The 20,004-nt window shown below is 40.4% G+C and overlaps 1 protein-coding gene across 3 annotated transcripts in view; it reads left to right on the forward strand.

Annotated features, from left to right (window-relative positions):
• LOC136858638 (myrosinase 1) overlaps nucleotides 1–20,004 on the forward strand; it is a 100,408-nt gene that overhangs the window by 15,053 nt on the left and 65,351 nt on the right. The window contains exon 1 of one of the 3 annotated variants that reach the window (XM_067138341.2): nucleotides 15,152–15,352. The exons of the other annotated variants lie outside the window; for them this stretch is intronic. Coding sequence (XP_066994442.2) covers nucleotides 15,193–15,352 — 160 coding nt within the window. The 5' untranslated portion in view covers nucleotides 15,152–15,192. Of the gene's footprint in view, nucleotides 1–15,151; nucleotides 15,353–20,004 lie in introns of those variants that run through there. 3 annotated transcript variants of the gene reach the window in all.

Genomic DNA, 20,004 nt, shown 5'->3' on the forward strand with positions numbered 1-20,004 from the left:
CTTTTGAATAAATGCACTTGAGTTAGACTTTGACTTTAATGCAGAGAGAACTAGTAAAATAAAACTTGTTCTGGAGCAGTTAGAGCTTTCTATAACTAATCAAGTAAGATACCTACTCTCTAGAACTACTGATATGGGCTGTGGCATTCTCTTATTAGACCAAACGCTGATAAGGCATTTGCTGTTTTAAGTAAAGTGTTCAGTATTGATGTTGGTACAGAGTCAGTCTGTAAATTTACAACTACTAACGCCAGATTTTCAGACCATAAAGAGTTGTTTCATTCAGAGGAGAGATTATTGCTAAAAAGTGACTAGAAATTTATCTAGGAAGGCTTATGTTGCTGGTTTGGAATTGCTTAAAAGTCAAGGTGTGGATATTTCTGATGGCACAATCCAGTTTCTAAAATTAATTCACAAGTGGTGGTCAGTTTGTAATGTACAGCGTCCCATGAAAGGTATATATACCAGAAATTAAGGTGCTAGTCCAATTACTGGTCCTAATGACATGAAACTTTCATTCCTTACATGTTTAAACACATACATAGACTTATGATATACTGGTATGTCATAAATAGAAGGAAGATTGACACACACACTTACCACAGCAATAGAACTGTGTAAATATATTTTCAGTAAGTACCCTTGATCTTATGTGCTTATTGCCAAATTGCAGACATATAGTTTAAAGGAAAGATTTGGTGCTCACAGGAGATTGAGTGGTTGCACTTATAATGCTTCTGTGGAACAAATTCTTGAGTCTGAAAGAAAGCTCAAAGGGTTAGGTGTATTGAAGATGAGGTCCGTGAAACTTGGTGAATTTTCTTCAAAAGCCTTTGCTCGTGATGACTATAACAATAGCCATGATGGAATAATTGATAATTTAGATGCATTACAGCCTGCATTAGAAGTAGTAGTTCACGTCACAGTTCCCCTTGAAACACTGTGGATTATATAAGTGATTGAAATACCGGTATTATGTAAAAAGTGTGATGTCTGCGTTGAAATGTTGCAGACTGAAAATTAATTGCTTGTGGATAGTGACAGGGAAATGATGCATTTGTATCTAGTGAAGAGAAGTGGTTTGAAGTGTCCTTCATTAATGGTCATGTCCTTGTGTTGTACCAGTAACGTGTTCAGAATTTTCCAGGTGTTAATTAGTAACAGTTACAAACCAGAATTTCTTAAGTTACAGAATCAAAGAGAGGCACTGGTAGTGTTAGGATTACAGTTAATTGAGAGTAGTATATGTAATATTAATTGTGAGTGTCATTGCAGTGTGAAGTTGAAAACGATGATTAAAAAGTGTTTAAGAGCAAATGTTTTAATCAATAATTATGATTTCCTTATAAATATACCATTAATTGAATATTTCAAGTAGGACTAGGCTGGTGAATGTGTACTTGTTGAGAATGTTGTTTCACTGTCCTGTGTAATTTGTGTTTTTCTTGTTATGTTGTCCATTGATGTGATCTACCTACGAATGTTGGTTTAATTTTGTCATTTTCAAGTGTACTGACTCTGGGGTTATGTAGTGAGTCATGTGCATATTTAAAGTACAGTAGTCTAGGTTGCTGAATGTCTTATTTATGATATGTCATTTCATTCTTGTGGATGATTTGTGTTTTTTTCTTGTAATGTGTAATTGTTGTTTTACCAACGAATATTAATTACTTACATTTTGTCTTTGTCAAATTAACTGGTGTAGGGTTATGTAAGTTGGTCGAATACTTGTTTCGATTTTGGTATATCATTTTAAACCATTTCGTGTTTTCTAACTATAGAAGCATGATTTATATTCCATATACTAATTCTTCTTTACGAATATTATAACGTTATCGGCGTTAGTTATATTATTAGGAATTAATGCTTAGCTGCGTCCCACAGCAGACAGTGAACCCAATGTTTCCGCCATGTTGGATTCTGCATTAAGGTCTGATAGGTTGTTGTTGGTCTTGGTTGATCCCGGTTAAGGTATACTCCGCCGGCTAGGGGGAGTGTTGCATTGCAAGCTTGGCTGCGCCTGCGTATTGCTTCCTTCAGGCTACAGGCAAGGGCTCACCTCACATGAGTAGTGATGAGCGATACCGTGATTTGTGAGTCACAGCGTGATTTGATATCGTGATTTTCTGATATCAGTGATTTTTAGTCGTGACGTGATCACAATCACCGCATCGTCCGTGCTGCTTGTTATTTGTAGCTTGTGATCAAGAGAATACCTTGTTATTGTGACTAGGCTATCTCTGCGTAAACATTTATAAGAAAATCAGCCACCTACGGTTTTGCATTTAATAAACAGCCTACATTTTGGTTGCATTACAGACACGGTCGTTGCCAATTTACTTCTAGGCGTACAAACATAATTTTATTATTTACATTCGTTTTTTGTAGACATGCCGAAGTTCAACCAATATGTCAAGGAAAAAATAGGATCAATATTGGCAACAGTCGTGTTTTATACTGTAACCGATTATTTGGTATGTGCTAGGAAATGAAATTCTACACATTCTACAAGTGAAAAATATAATGATTAATGACTATTCTCAGCCACCTAATGTAAGGTTAACGATACCAGTGCACCTTTCCCTAGATACCAGTACCGGCAGTAATTTAGAAAAATGTAAGGTATGGAAAGGCGTTGACCCAGCTTCGTGAGGGCAGTTGGGAAGCTACAATGAGCAGCGGTCTCAGAGGCACGGCAATACACTTGAGGGATGTGACGTGCTGACCACACGGCTATCTAATATCTGCAAGCCTAGAGCTGCGCAGCAGCTGTAAATGAAAGCCAAGACCTTTTGAGGCCTGGAGTGTTCTTGTTCTTAATTAACTTTAGAGTAATAGTGGTTTAAATGAAATAATTCAAAATTACAAATTTTATTCATTAGCTATTCCTTATCTTAGTCTGTAATTTTCATCACATTGTGTTTTAGATTTCACAAGAGCATGCTGATAGTGTGAGTCACAAGGCAAAATCAACCATGAAAAGTAACATTGGACAAACTCTGCTCACACAAAGTATACCTCCCACAATCCACAGTAGTTTCTATGCTCATATGTTTAGAGCCCTAGTTGCTGAAAATATCCCCTGGAATTCTGTGCATAGTCATGTTTTCAGAGATTTGTTTACAGAAATACACCAACAACACATACTTTCAACATCTACATTAAAGAAAAACTACTTAGATAGGAGGTAATTTTGCCAGTCACAGAGGATATTTGGGAGTCCTTGCATAGGGTTGTATGTGGACAAAACCCGCAACTCTGTGGGCAGGTACATTGCTAATCTTATAGTAGGAAAACTGGAACCCAATTGGCATTTACTGCTCTCCTTTGTTCTAAGCAGCTTCAGAAAATAGAGCAAAGCATTGTGTACATCACCAACAAGGGGTTCCAATTGTTGTATCCTGGGAGTGTTGATGATTATAAAGACCTTCTCCTTGTCTCCAATGCTGCTTCCTACATGATTGCTACTCTACCTCTCATTAAAACTTTCTACCCTTCTTTAATGTTCATGTTACTTGCATGGCCCATGCCTTGCACAGACTCACAGAAATAGTTAGGGCCAAGTTGCCTGCAGTAATTAATCTGATTTCAACAACGAAGAGAGTCTGTAAGCTTCCATCAAGAATAGCCATCTTCTGAGAGAAATTCCCCTCTATTCTTTTCCACCACAGCCAATCATCAGCCGTTGGGGTTCCTCAATGGAAGCTGCCCTGTATTATATGGAACATCTGTGATAGACAATATGCCTTGAACAGACAACTCTGCATGTGTGTTATATGGGCAAAGATCTGCTAAAGGATTATTCCAGTGTTCAGAGAGACATTGCATATATACTCAGGCAAATTTTTCATTTCTTCCAGTCAATCATTACAAAAATAGAAAAAAAAAAGTAGAGTCTCAAACAGCTATATTTTGTAATTGAGGAAGCTGAGAATATTATACAAAGTACTAGGGGTACAGTAAGGGATAAAATAAAAGACAGGTGGGCTAGTGTATTGCAGAAGAATCTAGGTAATTCAGTGCAGGAAAAGGTACATCAGGTAATGGATGGGGAAAAGTAGACCTACCTAGTGAAATTGAACTGAAAAATGTAGGTAAATTTTGCTACGCCTCTCCAACATCTGTGAGCGTAGAGCACATTTTTTCTGCTTTTAAAATTGTTTCAACAGACAAACGACGCAGCCTGATTGTGGAAAATTTGGAGAAGATTATTGTTATGTACTGTAAAGCAAACTATGACTGAAAAGTGCAGTAGGAATGCTCCTCACAAATAAATATGCATACCAGTACTCAGCATTTAATTTAATTTTAGTACAGTACTGATCAAAAATTTTTGTTTCCTAATCCATAGCTGTTTGTAATAAACGCCTGTTTAATTATGCCTTCAGTTTGCAACTATTCCTATTTAGAAAGGGTAGCCTATACCACATTACTGTACTTAACGTAAAAAAAAAAAGAATCACATTACAGTGTAGGTCTATATTGTAATATTTTAAAGTCTATTTTCTGCCTGTTTTTAAAGCATATTTGAAGTGCCTATATTCTCTTTTAAAAACCTATTTACTTATTTAAAAGGCCATTTTAGGTGCCTAAAACATTTTTTTAGAGTCTAAAATCCCAGGTCGGTATCATCAGATACAGTACATGCCGATTATTGACTACTGCTTTCTGGCAAAGCAAGTGAGAGGTGCTTGCATTCCAAATGTTTATTCAGATTTGAAGTACTTCTTTTTAAGACAATTTCTGTTTGCACATATTACATAATGTGAAGTTTCCATCCACTTCTTTAAAGGACTGCTACAGGTCACTGTTCTTCCTTTTTCTAGAAAACGCCATTTCAGTCAACTTGCCTCCTAATACTGAGCTCCAGTGACAATATGTCCCCGGGCATTCCAAAATACAGGAGAAATACATGTTTGTTACTATTCTAGGAGAGTCCCGTATACCACGATTTTTTTTGAACGCGCGCTTAAAAATAATACCACACTGCGAGTCAACTGACAATTTCCTAAAGCTGATATTGCAAGCGATGCCGAGGATTATTAGTGTTTCAGTTGTTAATATATTCGGGAGGAATGTGCTCAATTCCTACAAATACATTATATACTGAACGATATGTTAACGTCCTTAAAAAACGAAATTAACAAATATCCATACTGTTGGTAATCATGGCGATGCTGCTTCCTTGAACGCATCGCTTCGCGTGGATACCGTTGCGGCAGCACATGTCGTGATATCACGACTGATCACAACATCGATCACAGTCACAGTTTAGGTAGCAACATTCTAGTTCGGTATATGGAGTTAAGAGGACGTACGGTGTTGTTGTTGGAGAGGTTATGGACTCTATTATTTCACCCAGCCACTACACTTATTATCGTGATATTACACTTAATATGCGAAATCACACGCAATTATTCACACTACGAAGATCACACGCAATGAGTCTCACTACAAAGGTCACAAGAACAAAGTTGAGCATCATGTCTATGTACACATCTTAAATAGCGCGTAACATAACAAAGGAAGTGCATAGAAGTAAAAAACAGTGGAAGCAGGAGTATGTAACCGAGCAAACAATAAAAAGACAGTAATTTACAAATGAATATGAGAGTCATCCAAATATTGATTGATAGCATGTATTATAGCAGGAGACATATCGGTAAGCAAACAGGAGACATTGGTGGGGAGAGCTTTCTGAAGACTGATAAGACGAGAAATAAAAGCCGGACGAAAAGAATCATACAAAGGGCATTGTAATAATAAATGATTTACATCAGCATACGGAGTACCACATAGACAGGAGGAGTGGGGGGAGAGGTTAAAACGATATTTATACAGAGAAGTAAGGGCATGATTAAAGCGAAGACGAATAATGTTGGTAATGTGGCGGCGAGAATAGTTACCCTTCAAATACCAAGGATAGGAAGGAATACAAGGCTGAATATTGTAATAATAGCGACTTTTATAAGAAGCTGATCGAGTCCAATCTTCTTGCCACTGACGATAAGCGGAATGTTTAATAACAGGGTAAAAATCGGGTAGAGGAACTGCAAGTTTAAGTAGGGATTTTCCATCACGAGCAGCTCGCTTAGCAAATAAATCCGCCTGTTCATTCCCATAGATACCTATATGACTAGGGATCCAGACAAAAGTGAGAACCACCCCAGATTGATGCAAGGAATAAATTAGACTTTTAACATGATACAAATACCAGTTAAAAGAAAGATGAGAGGACATGATCGATTGAACGGCACTGAGAGAATCCGTATAAATAGCTACTTTAGGTACAGAATGATGCTTAATGTACATGAGAGCTTGACGAATAGCAAAAATTTCCGCAGTGTAGATAGAAAAGTCACTGGGTAAACGATAGAGTTCAGCAACATTGGTATTGACAATATAGAACGCTGCTCCAACACCAAAAGAGTTTTTTGAGCCGTCTGTATATATGCTGACACCAGAATCACTTAGAGCAACACGTAGTTTTTTAAAAGGAGGGCCAGTCAACGAAGAACCAGGAATAGAAGAGGAAAAAGAAGATGTAGGGGAGATAATGATAGAAGGGACAAAAAATAAACAGTCAAAATGTACTGAATAAAAGGGAGAAGAAGCAGTGCGTTAGATAGTATTTTTGTAGGAGAGAAGAAATTGATATGCATACAACAAAGCAGGCATCTTACGACGGCGAGCCTGTGAAAGAAGAGAGTATTCATCTAATAATTGCAATTTAGGAAGCAATGGGTGTTGAGCCAGGGCAAATCTTTTAAGTAAATATTTAGATGATCATTTTACGGCGAATTGGAAGAGGGAGCTCGCCGGTCTCGACAAGGAGAGCATTAGTAGGGGTAGACAACAATGCTCCAACACAAGTTCTCAGGGCTTTAAATTGTAAAGTATTGTCCGACTCGTTGGCTGAACGGTCAGCGTACTGGCCTTCGGTTCAGAGGGTCCCAGGTTCGATTCCCGGCCGGGTCGGGGATTTTAACCTTAATTGGTTAATTCCAATGACACGGGAGCTGGGTGTATGTGTTGTCTTCATCATCATTTCATCCTCATCACGACGCGCAGGTCGCCTACGGGAGTCAACTCGAAAGACCTGCACCTGGCGAGCCGAACATGTCTTCGGACACTCCAGGCACTAAAAGCCATACGCCATTTCAATTAATTTGTAAAGTATTTAAGTGGTTAAGAAAAGAATCCGGCGCAGTATCTATAACATGTGCACAGTAGTCGAGTCTAGAGCGAATAGTAGCGGAATATAACAACTGAGCTGTGCCAGGGTCAGCACCCCATGATCGTCTAGTAACCGCTTGAAGAATTTTAATATGCGTATCAGAAGAATTACGTAACTGAGTAATATGATGTTTCCAAGATAACGAGCGGTCTAGCATGACACCAAGGTATTTATGGGAGGAACAAAAAGGAATGACATGAGAATCGAAAACAGAGTTAAACCTACGCTTAGAGGTAAAAAAACATTGCACAGCATTTGGAGGTGGAAAGTTGAAGACCATGAAAAGTAAGCCATGTAATGACTTGCTCCATTAGCTGATATATATGATGACGACACACATCGACATTACTATGAGAATAATAAAGAACTATATCATCAGCATAAAAGAGAATGCGAGCTTTTTGTGTAACCAATTGTTCAAGAATACTCATGTACAGGGCGAAAAGCAGACCACTTAAAATGTCCCCCTGAGGAACACCGACAGATGACAGACGACAAGGAAAAGAAGAATAAGTGGATTTAAGTGAAAGTTTCCGATACGTAAACAAATTACGCAAGATGTGGAGAAAATGAGCAGGAAAACCTTTCTGTGCGAGATTAGTCCAGAGAAGATGAAGTAGTATGGAGTCAAAAGCTCCTCGTATGTCCAAAAAAATAGCAATAATACAATCCTTACGAATTTGCGCTAATAAGATATCTGTAATTAAAATGTTAATAGCATCTTGAGCACAACGACCTTTAAAGTAGGCGAATTGATATTTGGGAACCAAATTATAATATTCAAGAGACCACAGGATTCGTTGAAGGAGAATTTTTAAAAACGTCTTGCGGATACACGAACCAAGGACAATCCCTCGAAAGCTGTTAGCGTCAGTGTGAAGTTGACCAGGTTTGGGGATAGGCACAAAAAAAATCATTCCAAGAGGTAGGAACAGAAGTAGTGAGAAGAATATTATTATAGAGAGCTAATAAAGCTTGTTTAGCACGTAGAGGGAGGATCCGGAGCATATCATATGATATATAATCAGGGCCTGGAGACGAACTCTTTGCGTTACACAAGGTGGCCTCAAGTTCAGAAAGGTGTATAGGTTGGAGTAATACAGAAAAACGGGAAGAGCATGGAGACAGGGGGATAATAAAGTCAGGCACAACATAATCAGGAGTGAGTGAGTTAAGAAAGATAGATAGAATCTGTGGAGGGGTGACAGAGGGTGGAATGTATTGAGAAGCTCGGGTAAGTGAGCGAATTGCACTCCATAAATGAGAAGACGAAGTACGAGCGTTTAGGAAGGAAATAAAAGATCGCCAGGCAGCACGGCGTTTAGAAAGAAAAACTCGTCTAGCGTAAGCGATATGTTGTTTAAGACGGAAATAATGATGGGGGGCTAGTGTTTTCCTATATATCCGGAATAAGCGACGTCGTTTAAGAACAAGATTATGGCACTCTGAGTCCCACCATCGTAAAAAGGAATAGGGACGAGAAGAGTGAGAAGAAATAGGTGTATAGGGATGGTAAAGATCGAGATAATCTTGTATAAATTGAAAGAGAGTAGAAAAGGACAAAATAGTATCCGAAATAAGCTCAATACGATGGGTAACATAAGAAATAAAAGATACTCTATCAAAGTGACGGAGGGAGCGAACATTACTGATACATGTAGGAGTGGAAGAAGAACTAGGAAACCTACCAAGACCATACGTAAGAATAATAGGGAAATGGTCGCTAGAATGTGTATCAGAAAGACGATACCAAGTTACAACCGAAGCCATTGCAGGACGACATAATGATAAATCCACAGCACTGGGAGGAGAGCCGGGGGGAGTGAGGTGCGTGGGAGAACCATCGTTTAAGATGACAAAGTCGTGCGATTGGGAAGCAGTGAGGAAATAAGAACCCAGGGAAGTATCACTACTGCTTCCCCACATAGAATGATGAAGATTGAAGTCCCCTAAGAGGAGAAGCTCGTTATGAGAAGAAAATTGCTGCAAGAATCGACACCATTGAATATGAGAAATAGAAAGATTTGGAGGGCAGTAAAGGTTAATAATGGAAAGGCGATTATATGAGATACCGATAACAAACGTATGGGGTAGACAATACGAGATATGAAGACGTTGATAGTATAAACTATGGTGAATAAATAAAGCAACACCACCATAACCAATACTATCACAACGCTCAATATTAAAGCCATTTAAATAAAACTCAGTGGATGGGGAAAACCAAGTCTCCTGTAAGGCTATAATGAAAGGGGAAATTTCGTTTATCAAAAATTGTAACTCATACCGTTTAGAAGGAATACTCCTAGCATTCCACTGCAGGATACGTAGCATCTAAAGAGAACATAGTGTGCACACAGTCACGAAGCTTATAAAGTGTATGTGCAACATGTTGTAGAAATAATTGATGAATACCACTTTGGAGATGCGCCTTTTGGCGTAGCACAGGGGAACTAGATGACTGAGAAGAAGCTGAAGGCAAACACTGAGATTTACGGGACGTAGACGGAATTGGGGACGGGGAGGATGACGATGAAGTGGATGGAAAGACCGAGGTATGTGAAGACACTGGAGTGGGTCTGATGAGATTAAGATACCTAGACTTATCGAAACCAGGTTTTGGAATGGGACGGGGCTCTCTCATAACCACCTGAGTAAATTTACGTTTCCTGGGGGTTTCCACAGGTGAAGAGGAACTAGTAGAAGGAAGAGGTGGAAAATGATGGATATTATTGGACATGTCAAATTGGGTCGAGGGTTTTCTAGCAGACGCCTCGGAAAAGGATATATTTTCTGTACACATAAGCTTTTTAAGAGCAGTTGCTGTTGATGAGTAGGGCAGTTTGATGAGCCAGTATAATGTTCCTGCTGACAGTGAACACATCGGCGAATATTTTCCTGACACTCAGACGTAAGGTGATGTAACGCACAATGCCCACATCGGGGTGACTTAGCCTGACAGTTTTTGATCGTGTGTCCATATCGCTGACATTTTGAACATATAATCGGAGAGAATATGAAAGGGTGAACCTCTAAATGCACTTGAAACAAAGAGACGTATTGAGGAAGAGTCTGAGAGCGTAAAACAATCTTAACTGTTCCAGTAGGAACGTACGTCACTCCACTGGGCTCCAAAACCTTACGGTTAAGCCGCTTGACCGATTTGACCCGAACATCAGATTTGAGGTATTTAAGAATGTCAGAATCAGAAATATTCTTTTCCACACCGCGTGTAAGTCCAACACGAAAGATATTGGAACTGGGAATATATGCTTTCAAAGAGTGAGTTGTAAGTATTGAATGACGTAGAAAAGAATTAGCTTGGATCGCGGAACTAAATTCCACCAATAATCTATTTCGTCCTTTGGGCGTTATACCTTTCACAAAAATATCATTATCGTAAAACAAACGCCCAAGCGCCATGGGATGTAGCCCACCAATATTTTTAGACTTAGTTGATTCAACAAAGACAATAAATGGACCAAAATGAGCCTGTTGATAAACCTCCAACTCTTCAGGAGGTGGAGGAGGTGGCTGAGCGTCATTAGACTGTTGAGGTTGTAAAGGCTGCTGTAATGAATTCATATGTGAAGTGAGATTAATCAAATTGGTTTGCATCGGCACAGTTTCTTCACGACCAACATTGGCATTGGATGAGGGATCCGGTGCCACATCTCCTCCACTATCAGTATCCATCGCCAAAGCTTACACACACACACTCGCCAAACGTTCACACACTACTTATCACCGCAGGTAAACACCAGACTGCAACCAAAGAACGATCCGCACCGTACAAGACACACGGACGGACTTTTCTTGTATGTTGTTGGGCTTAGTTACTATTATTTGTGATTTATTTGGGAGAATACTTTTTCGCGAATATTTCCAAGATGGCTGCTGAACAACAATGAGGGCGCACGGTGATCACTTGAAGTGAAATCTTCAAATCACGGCTGATCACAGTGATAGCGTAGAAAGTAACAGTCGTTACTCGTAATTTATTGATATCAGTGAAAAAATCACAGTTCGTGAAATATCGCCCATCACTACACATGAGCACGAGCCTTGTTCCCCGGGAGAACAGCGCTAGGTGTTCGACAGATCTCGTCCTGATTTTCATAAAACACAAATTCATCTCGTACTCAAAACAACGAAAAGGCACCAGGATAATTGTACTGTACATAAATAATATTCCTTACAGTTCCAAGCTACGTGTTGGAGCCCGGTACTGACCGGCCGCCACTGGCAGGAGTATCAGCTGTTTCCGCGCAGTCGATCCCTCTCGATCGATGACCAGTGTAAATGAATTTAGTCGTTAGTGCTCTATGGCAGTTGGTTGCTCTTGATCGTTCGATGCTCTGTGTGACAGCGGGCTAACAGAACAAAATGACTTAGGAGTGTTGTTTGACAGCAAATTGTTATTTGTCCCCCACACACAACAGATAACCTCACGAGCAATGTCACTTCTCGGTTTGTTGTCTAGATTTTCTGACATCACCGATATTCACGCCCTCCAAGCCTACTATGTATCTTGCATCCTACCGATTATTGAATTCGCTTCTCCTATCTGGTCTACCTCTTCACCCACTAATCTGAATCACATAGACCGTGTGCAGTCATTCTTCTGTATCTGTGCCATTGTTAGAGCCAGAGTATCTGATTGTCTGTAATCAGATACTGGATAAGTTAAACCTTCGCCCGTTATCTAGTCGCAGGAAAGTAGCCGACCTTAGATTCCTATATAACGCTGTTAACGGTTTATTTCGTTCCCCCGAACCTGCATCCTTCTTTTCCTTACATGTTCCAACTCCCAAAACCAGGACTAATCCGCCCCTTCATATTCCGTATTCCCGCCTCTCTCTCGTTAAAAGAAGTTTATTTACCCGCATACCAACCCTCCTTAACTCTTTATCTTCTGACAGCAACTTGGACGTTTTTTCTTCGTATGCCTCCTTTAATCGATTCTCCCTTAACTTAATCTAGTTCATTTTCTTCATATTCCTTTCTTTCTCTTCTCTTTTCTGTCTTCTCTTTTGTACATAATGTAATAATCATTTATTTGTTAATTTTTTACTGTACTGTACCATTACTTACGTATTATATCTGTATTTATCTTACTGTGCCTACCTATTTCTTATCTTCGTTTTACGTTCAATCTTCAATTTTCCACATTGTTTCTTTTGCCTTTATGTTTTGTTTTTAATTGTTGTGACTCTACAGTTATTTTGTTAGTTTTTAATTTTCTCCTCTATTTTTACCATTAGATGTTATTTCCTCATTGTTCTTCCACTTATTTTTTTTATGTTTGCCTTGTGCTACTCCGCTGTAAATATATTTTTCCTTTGCGGAACTCTGTAATTCGGCTTCTCGCTGTTTTGGTTTCTCAAATAAATAAATAAATAAATAAATAAATAAATAAATAAATAAATAAAGGTCCAAGAATACTGGTCTAATGGTACTACCTGCTCCGACGTGTAGTCAGTTCTCAAAGCATAAGGCCCCCGGACGTTGCATTATCGCGCTAAGTGTATAATTGTAACATTAACCGTAGCCTTGAGTTACTCAGTCATATCTCAGTATCACTTATAGTTAACCACTAACAGACTGATATTTATAATACAAACTTTCCGTAACTCCTTTCCTGAGGAGTGAGACACTGTCACGTTAAAATACACCGACTGACAGTGACAATGCAACACCAAGGAGGAGTGGTTCGAAAGGGATGAAAGTTGGGGGAAAAAACAGAGACGGCACGGACGAATAATTGATGTTTATTTCAAACCGATATGCAGGTTACACAATGCGCACGACATCGACTCAGTAGAATGTAGGACCACCGCGAGCGGCGATGCACGCAGAAACACGTCGAGGTACAGAGTCAATAAGAGTGCGGATGGTGTCCTGAGGGATGGTTCTCCATTCTCTGTCAACCATTTGCCACAGTTGGTCGTCCGTACGAGGCTGGGGCAGAGTTTGCAAACGGCGTCCAATGAGATCCCACACGTGTTCGATTGGTGAGAGATCCGGAGAGTACGCTGGCCACGGAAGCATCTGTACACCTCGTAGAGCCTGTTTGGAGATGCGAGCAGTGTGTGGGCGGGCATTATCCTGCTGAAACAGAGCATTGGGCAGCCCCTGAAGGTACGGGGGTGCCACCGGCCGCAGCACATGCTGCACGTAGCGGTGGGCATTTAACGTGCCTTGAATACGCACTAGAGGTGACGTGGAATCATACGCAATAGCGCCCCAAACCATGATGCCGCGTTGTCTAGCGGTAGGGCGCTCCACAGTTACTGCCGGATTTGACCTTTCTCCACGCCGACGCCACACTCGTCTGCGGTGACTATCACTGACAGAACAGAAGCGTGACTCATCGGAGAACACGACGTTCCGCCATTCCCTCATCCAAGTCGCTCTAGCCCGGCACCATGCCAGGCGTGCACGTCTATGCTGTGGAGTCAATGGTAGTCTTCTGAGCGGACGCCGGGAGTGCAGGCCTCCTTCAACCAATCGACGGGAAATTGTTCTGGTCGATATTGGAACAGCCAGGGTGTCTTGCACATGCTGAAGAATGGCGGTTGACGTGGCGTGCGGGGCTGCCACCGCTTGGCGGCGGATGCGCCGATCCTCGCGTGCTGACGTCACTCGGGCTGCGCCTGGACCCCTCGCACGTGCCACATGTCCCTGCGCCAACCATCTTCGCCACAGGCGCTGCACCGTGGACACATCCCTATGGGTATCGGCTGCGATTTGCCGAAGCGACCAACCTGCCCTTCTCAGCCCGATCACCATACCCCTCGTAAAGTCGTCTGTCTGCTGGAAATGCCTCCGTTGACGGCGGCCTGGCATTCTTAGCTATACACGTGTCCTGTGGCACACGACAACACGTTCTACAATGACTGTCGGCTGAGTGGGCCATTCGCCAACGCCGTGTCCCATTTATCGTTCGCTACGTGCGCAGCACAGCGGCGCATTTCACATCATGAGCATACCTCAGTGACGTCAGTCTACCCTGCAATTGGCATAAAGTTCTGACCACTCCTTCTTGGTGTTGCATTTGCTCTGTCAGTCAGTGTAGACAAAAATGTAATCGATAGTTTTTTAATCAACATTTAGTTTGACATTATTTTGTATTTTATATTCAAATGACCCCTAACGACTTCTGTCCTAAAAGTGCCGCTTTCAAGGTTATTCGGACAACTGATTCACCGTTCAACGTTTTTTTTTTTTTTACCACATTTGACCACATACTGCTGTTGTCCTAAAGTTTCTCTCCTACCGGTGAATGAAAACCTACAACCTGTTTTCCAGTCAATGACCGGGTCAGGGATGGGATGAATGAAGCCCCCATCTTGCGGCGAGGATAGGGAATGTGCCGGCTGCCGAAGCCTGTCGCACTCCTCTGGGGTAATGATTAATGACTGGCAGATGAAATGACATGATAGTGGAGAGTGTTGCTGGAATGAAAGATGACAGGGAAAACCGGATTACCCGGAGAAAATCCTGTCCCGCCTCCGCTTTGTCCAGCACAAATCTCACTTGGAGTGACCGGGATTTGAACCACGGGACCCCGGTGTTGTGGGACATTTTGCGAAAATATGGGAATATCCCGAGGAAAATGGGACAAATCGACAACCTACGATTGCACCTAAATAATAACAATATTTGTACAAGGACATATTTATCAATAATCATCCGGCATAACTTGTCCCTGTCACTTTAGTACGTTGCTAATACAAATGCACTTGTAGTAGCTTATCGTAGCCAATCCTTGATCTATGCTCGGCTGATAGGAGACATTAGGTGATTATCCCAAGTACTATCGTTCATTTTTCTTCACACACACAAAACTTCATATCATTTGATGGCCAGTTTCCAATTAGGCTTATCTCCTTATCACAGGAGAACCTAGTGTATAAAAAAGGTATTGGGTGTGGTAGAGGACCGCTGACAAGATGGGCTCTTCAACGCGATCATGTCTCTTGCTGCTGGTTCTAGTAGTACTGGTTCACGGCGCGGCGAGGTCCCGCTCGGCCAACAACCGCTTTCCTGATGACTTCCTCTTCGGCTCTGCTACCGCGGCGTATCAAGTGGAGGGAGGTTGGAACGCGGATGGTAAGACATATTTCTCGACTATACCATAATAAGCTAATGATATGTGATCTAATCGTATCTTAACGATATACATCAAAGTTCTGTCATTCATTAAGGGAAATATGTACATGTGCAAATATAATCGTTCACCAAATCCACAATTTTTAAGGTACATAACTAAAATTTTCTACGAAGTTTAATAATGGTTAAGTGCATTTCCTCACCATTCTTCATAACTTTAACAAAAGTATGTCTTATTTTTAAGTTAGAAGTAACAGACATGTAGCGAGAATGATTGCTGATGAAAACAGGCGGGAACAATGGAAGAAGGGTACTCGGAATGAGGAGATAAAGGCTAATTTTGGAATGAACTCGATGGATGAAGCTGTACGCATAAACCGTCTTCGGTGGTGGGGTCATGTGAGCCAAATAGAGGAGGATAGGTTACCCAGGAGCATAATGGACCCTGTTACGGAGGGTAAGAGAAGTAGAGGGAGATAAAGACGACAATGGTTAGACTCAATTCCTTTTTTTTTTTTTTTTTTTTTTGCTATGTGCCTTACGTCGCACCGACACAGATAGATCTTATGGCGACGATGGGATAGGGAAGGCCTAGGAGTGGGAAGGAAGCGGCCGTGGCCTTAATTAAAGTACAGCCCCAGCATTTGCCTGGTGTGAAAATGGGAAACCACGGGAAACCATCTTCAGGGCTGCCGACAGTGAGATTCGAACCCACTATCTCCCGGATGCAACCTCACAGCTGCGCGGCTCTAACCGCACAGCCAACTCTCTCGGTAGGCTCAGTTTCTAACGATTTAAAGATAAGTGGTATACTGTAGAACTAAATGAGGCCACATAACTAGTTGCAAATAGAGGATTGTGGCGCGTTTAGTAAATTCACGAAGGCTTGCAGACTGAACGCTGAAAGGCATAACGGTATATAATGATGATGGATGTGTGTATATGTTAACAAAAGAATTCAAGTGTTTTACAATTTATAAATTTGATGACTCCTTGATTAACAAAAGTACCTTTTTCTCATAAACTTCCCAACAAATTGTCAAGGAAATTTCACAGTATGACCTCAATATGTATAGAAAATAATCCAGAGAAGCATTTTTAATATATTGTTATTTAATTAATTTTATTGTTTTATTACTTTGTAAACTGAAAACTATCCAGAATAACTCGATATTTTTCTTGTATATCTCGGTGTACAGGAATGATATTAAAGTTTTCCCCAGTGTATATGTTTGTTATATTCAGTAATGGGTATGCCAAGAATCATGGCTCTTCCTTTCCCACTTTCTGAGAAGTGTTGCTGTATATTGAAAATGGTGATTCTGATAAAATGCACTTTAAAGTTGAACTTCAATTTTCCTTGCCATTCTTTTTATCAAAAGGCTCTCCAGAACTGTACTGAGTGTCCTCCTTTCCTTCAAGATTTCTCTTCTTGTATCTTCTTTTCTGTCTTGTGTTCTTTTCATGATATTCGATGGATTTCTCAGCTGCAGTTATACATTGTGTCAATTCTCTTCAAGATGTCTCGAGTGAATGCTCTAAACTTGAAGCCCATTCTCTGCAAGACTTTTATCCTCTCTGAGTTGCCACTATTAAATGCAAGAACTGCATCACAAACTGCCATTTAACTACCATAGCTGTGTAAAAATGTTGTCTACATACAAGGGCATTCAGAGACTCATTCGGATTCTGCGTTTTCCCACGAACACATTTTTAGTACCCTAACTTGAAACTGGACAGAAACCTGAATATTCGTTTGACTATCAGGATCGATTCGGGAAGACTATTCTTGTGATTGTAAGGAATTCCATCTCTCTGACCAGGTTTATAACGACACCAATTAATGGGGCACACATTCTGTTTGGGGTATTCGCTGTGGATAACATGTGGTCACGTCAGACCTAACCTCCATTACCATTGTCTAGAATTTATTATAGCACGCACATGCTTCTTACACATTTTTAAGCACTTTTCGTGGTCGTGGCATGATTTAAATCAATTTAAATAAACAGAATCAAAACCACTAGAAGTTATTGAAAGAAACGAAGCAAACACAAGTAAGAAGTAATCACACTTTGTAAATAAAGATTAAGATTGTCTATTGTTTCCGAGGAAAGTACAGAGAGGGCGCTGCCAGCAGAACATGTCGCCAAGATACAAATCAGCTGATTTTGGGCACCTATCGTAAATTGCACGGGCCATCGGCGTAAGCGGGGAGATTTCAAGGATTAATTGTCGACAAACCAGGCTTATTCTATGCAATTTTAATGTGTTACAAACATAAAAAACACGTATTTTCGTTGATGTGATAAGTGAAGTACCCCAGTCTGAAGGAATATAGTAAAAATGGTCATATCTTGCTCTGTTTATAATTGCAGTCAGAGATTTGAAAAGGGGAGTAAGATATCTTTTCACAGGTAAGGATTAAAATCTGTAACTGCCAGGGAAAACGAGTATAAGTCAGAAAATGACTTGTGCTCTTCTCCCATAGATATATATTAACACGTTTACTTGTACCGTTGGGACCAAATGAAATATTGGGCCTAGGTACGGTACATATCGTTTAGTTCTGACTTATAACTACATCGTAGACTTATCTTACTTTGAACTTTTTTGACATAATCGTTTTTCCTGGTAGCCTACATTTATTTCTGGACCTCACAGCACAGCTGTAAGTCGCGCACCATGACTACGCGGCTGAGCCGGATGTCCAGAGATAGAAAGTTCGGATCCCGGTGCTGACTGGCTACCCTTTCCAGGGTTTCCCAATACTCCTTCCAGGAAAATGCCAGGATGGTACGTCGTATAAAGGCCCCTCCCCCACCTACCTGAATCCTAGACCTTAAAGGCTAGTTACATGCACTAGGTTATCAGAAAAATTCAACAAACACCTCAGTATAAGAGGATGATGGCCAATATGTCCCAAGCCACTCAAGTGAAGTAACAACATCATTTATTTAATGTAAGATATAAATGTTTGGGGAGGGGGAATAACAATGGGCGTGTACGTTCGCTTATTCATATCTATAGTGGCTGGTAACCTAGATGTTAGGTTTTTCTATGTACGTTCATGCATGATATTGGCTGATAACCTAGATGTTAGGCCCTGTAAAACAATAATTATCATCATGACTAAATGTACATCTGTAAACTAAATGTGAAGGTCTGTGAATAAGTGTGATAATGGTGATAGCCGGTTATTTTTGTTTGTTCTTTGTAACGACAGAACCTTGAGATTATCACCTGCATTAGGTATTGGTAATTTCAAAGTTTCTTTGATGATAACGATTATAGGTGCAGTGGGGACGATTGCGTTATTATCGGTCACGTTTCTTGAATTATAAGGCTTAACCAGCATAAAATCGGCATTATTAGAAATGCAGGTTATTGGTATGTTTTGTTGCAGTACCGTGAAAATATTTTCAAAATAACTATTTCAGACGAATATTACGGAGAAAAATTAAACTTGTGAAATTAGGACACAAGTAACTAAAATAGGTTAACACCGTCAGACCTATTCACATCATCGTATCGCTTAACTGATACATAAACACATCAGAATATCACACATATAAAATTATACTTAACACATTTCATACAAAAAGGAACGGAAATATTCCTAGGGAATTGCATTTATCACCATCTTCAATCGTTTAAATCAATTAATTATAAACTGCACGCCTAAATCGGGATTTAAAAACACTCCGCAATGCTCTTCTTATGGAAGACCGCCTTGTTTTGCCCTACGTCAGCTGATCGCTCAGAGCTTGATGTTGGTGCCACGCTTGGCCGGTAGAAACGTACGGAGCGCCCTCTCTATCTATTTCTATGCTCTAAGAGGAGAGTGTCCAACAGTCACAGTACAAGACAAAGAGAATAAACTAAATAGCCTTGATCATGCTAGCAAAGTACACAGATATAGTGACTGGATGAAATTCATATAGTCCAACCCACACCCTCAGGAAGAAAGAAGAAGAAGAAGGCGCGCCAAGACAACACCTCCTAGATAATAAGGCCTCACAACTGTTCCGCATGTCTACCGTGACGTCACTACTGGGAGGCAAGCATGAACCTTCTCAGTGTTAAGAAAGCAATGAGTGTGGCCATGTGTCGGTGCAATTATGTAAAAGTGTTTTAATTATTTTAATTGTACCAGTTGCGAATCGTTGTGTACAATGGTGCTAAAGTGTTGTCTGCCCAACTGCAAAGGAAATTACGATAATGATAACAAAGTCCGTGTGTTTAAGTTCCCGAAAGATGAGGTTATGCAGCAGAGATGGTTACGTGCGATTCCAAGACAAGATTACAGAGTTACTAATTACTCGGTGCTGAGTAACTGTTAGTTTTACATTCTCACATAATCATAATGCACATAGGCCTATTAGGTATTAAACTACACGCAGCAATTGGTGATATGTAGGTATGTTTACTCTCGTAAGATATGAGGTTATGTTAGCTTACAATCAAGGGATACATCATTATTATTATTATTACCCGGATTAGATTTATTATACACATTAAACTACATGCCTACATATGTAGGCCTATTCACTCTGTAAATGCATGAAGTTGGCTCACAGTGGTATCTTATTTTATAGGTATGCCACAGACATTTCAGCCGTGCGCGTAGAGGCGCGCGGCTGTGAGCTTGC

This window comes from Anabrus simplex, chromosome 1 (genome assembly GCF_040414725.1).
Source record: "Anabrus simplex isolate iqAnaSimp1 chromosome 1, ASM4041472v1, whole genome shotgun sequence".
Classification (NCBI taxonomy): Eukaryota; Metazoa; Arthropoda; class Insecta; order Orthoptera; family Tettigoniidae; genus Anabrus; species Anabrus simplex.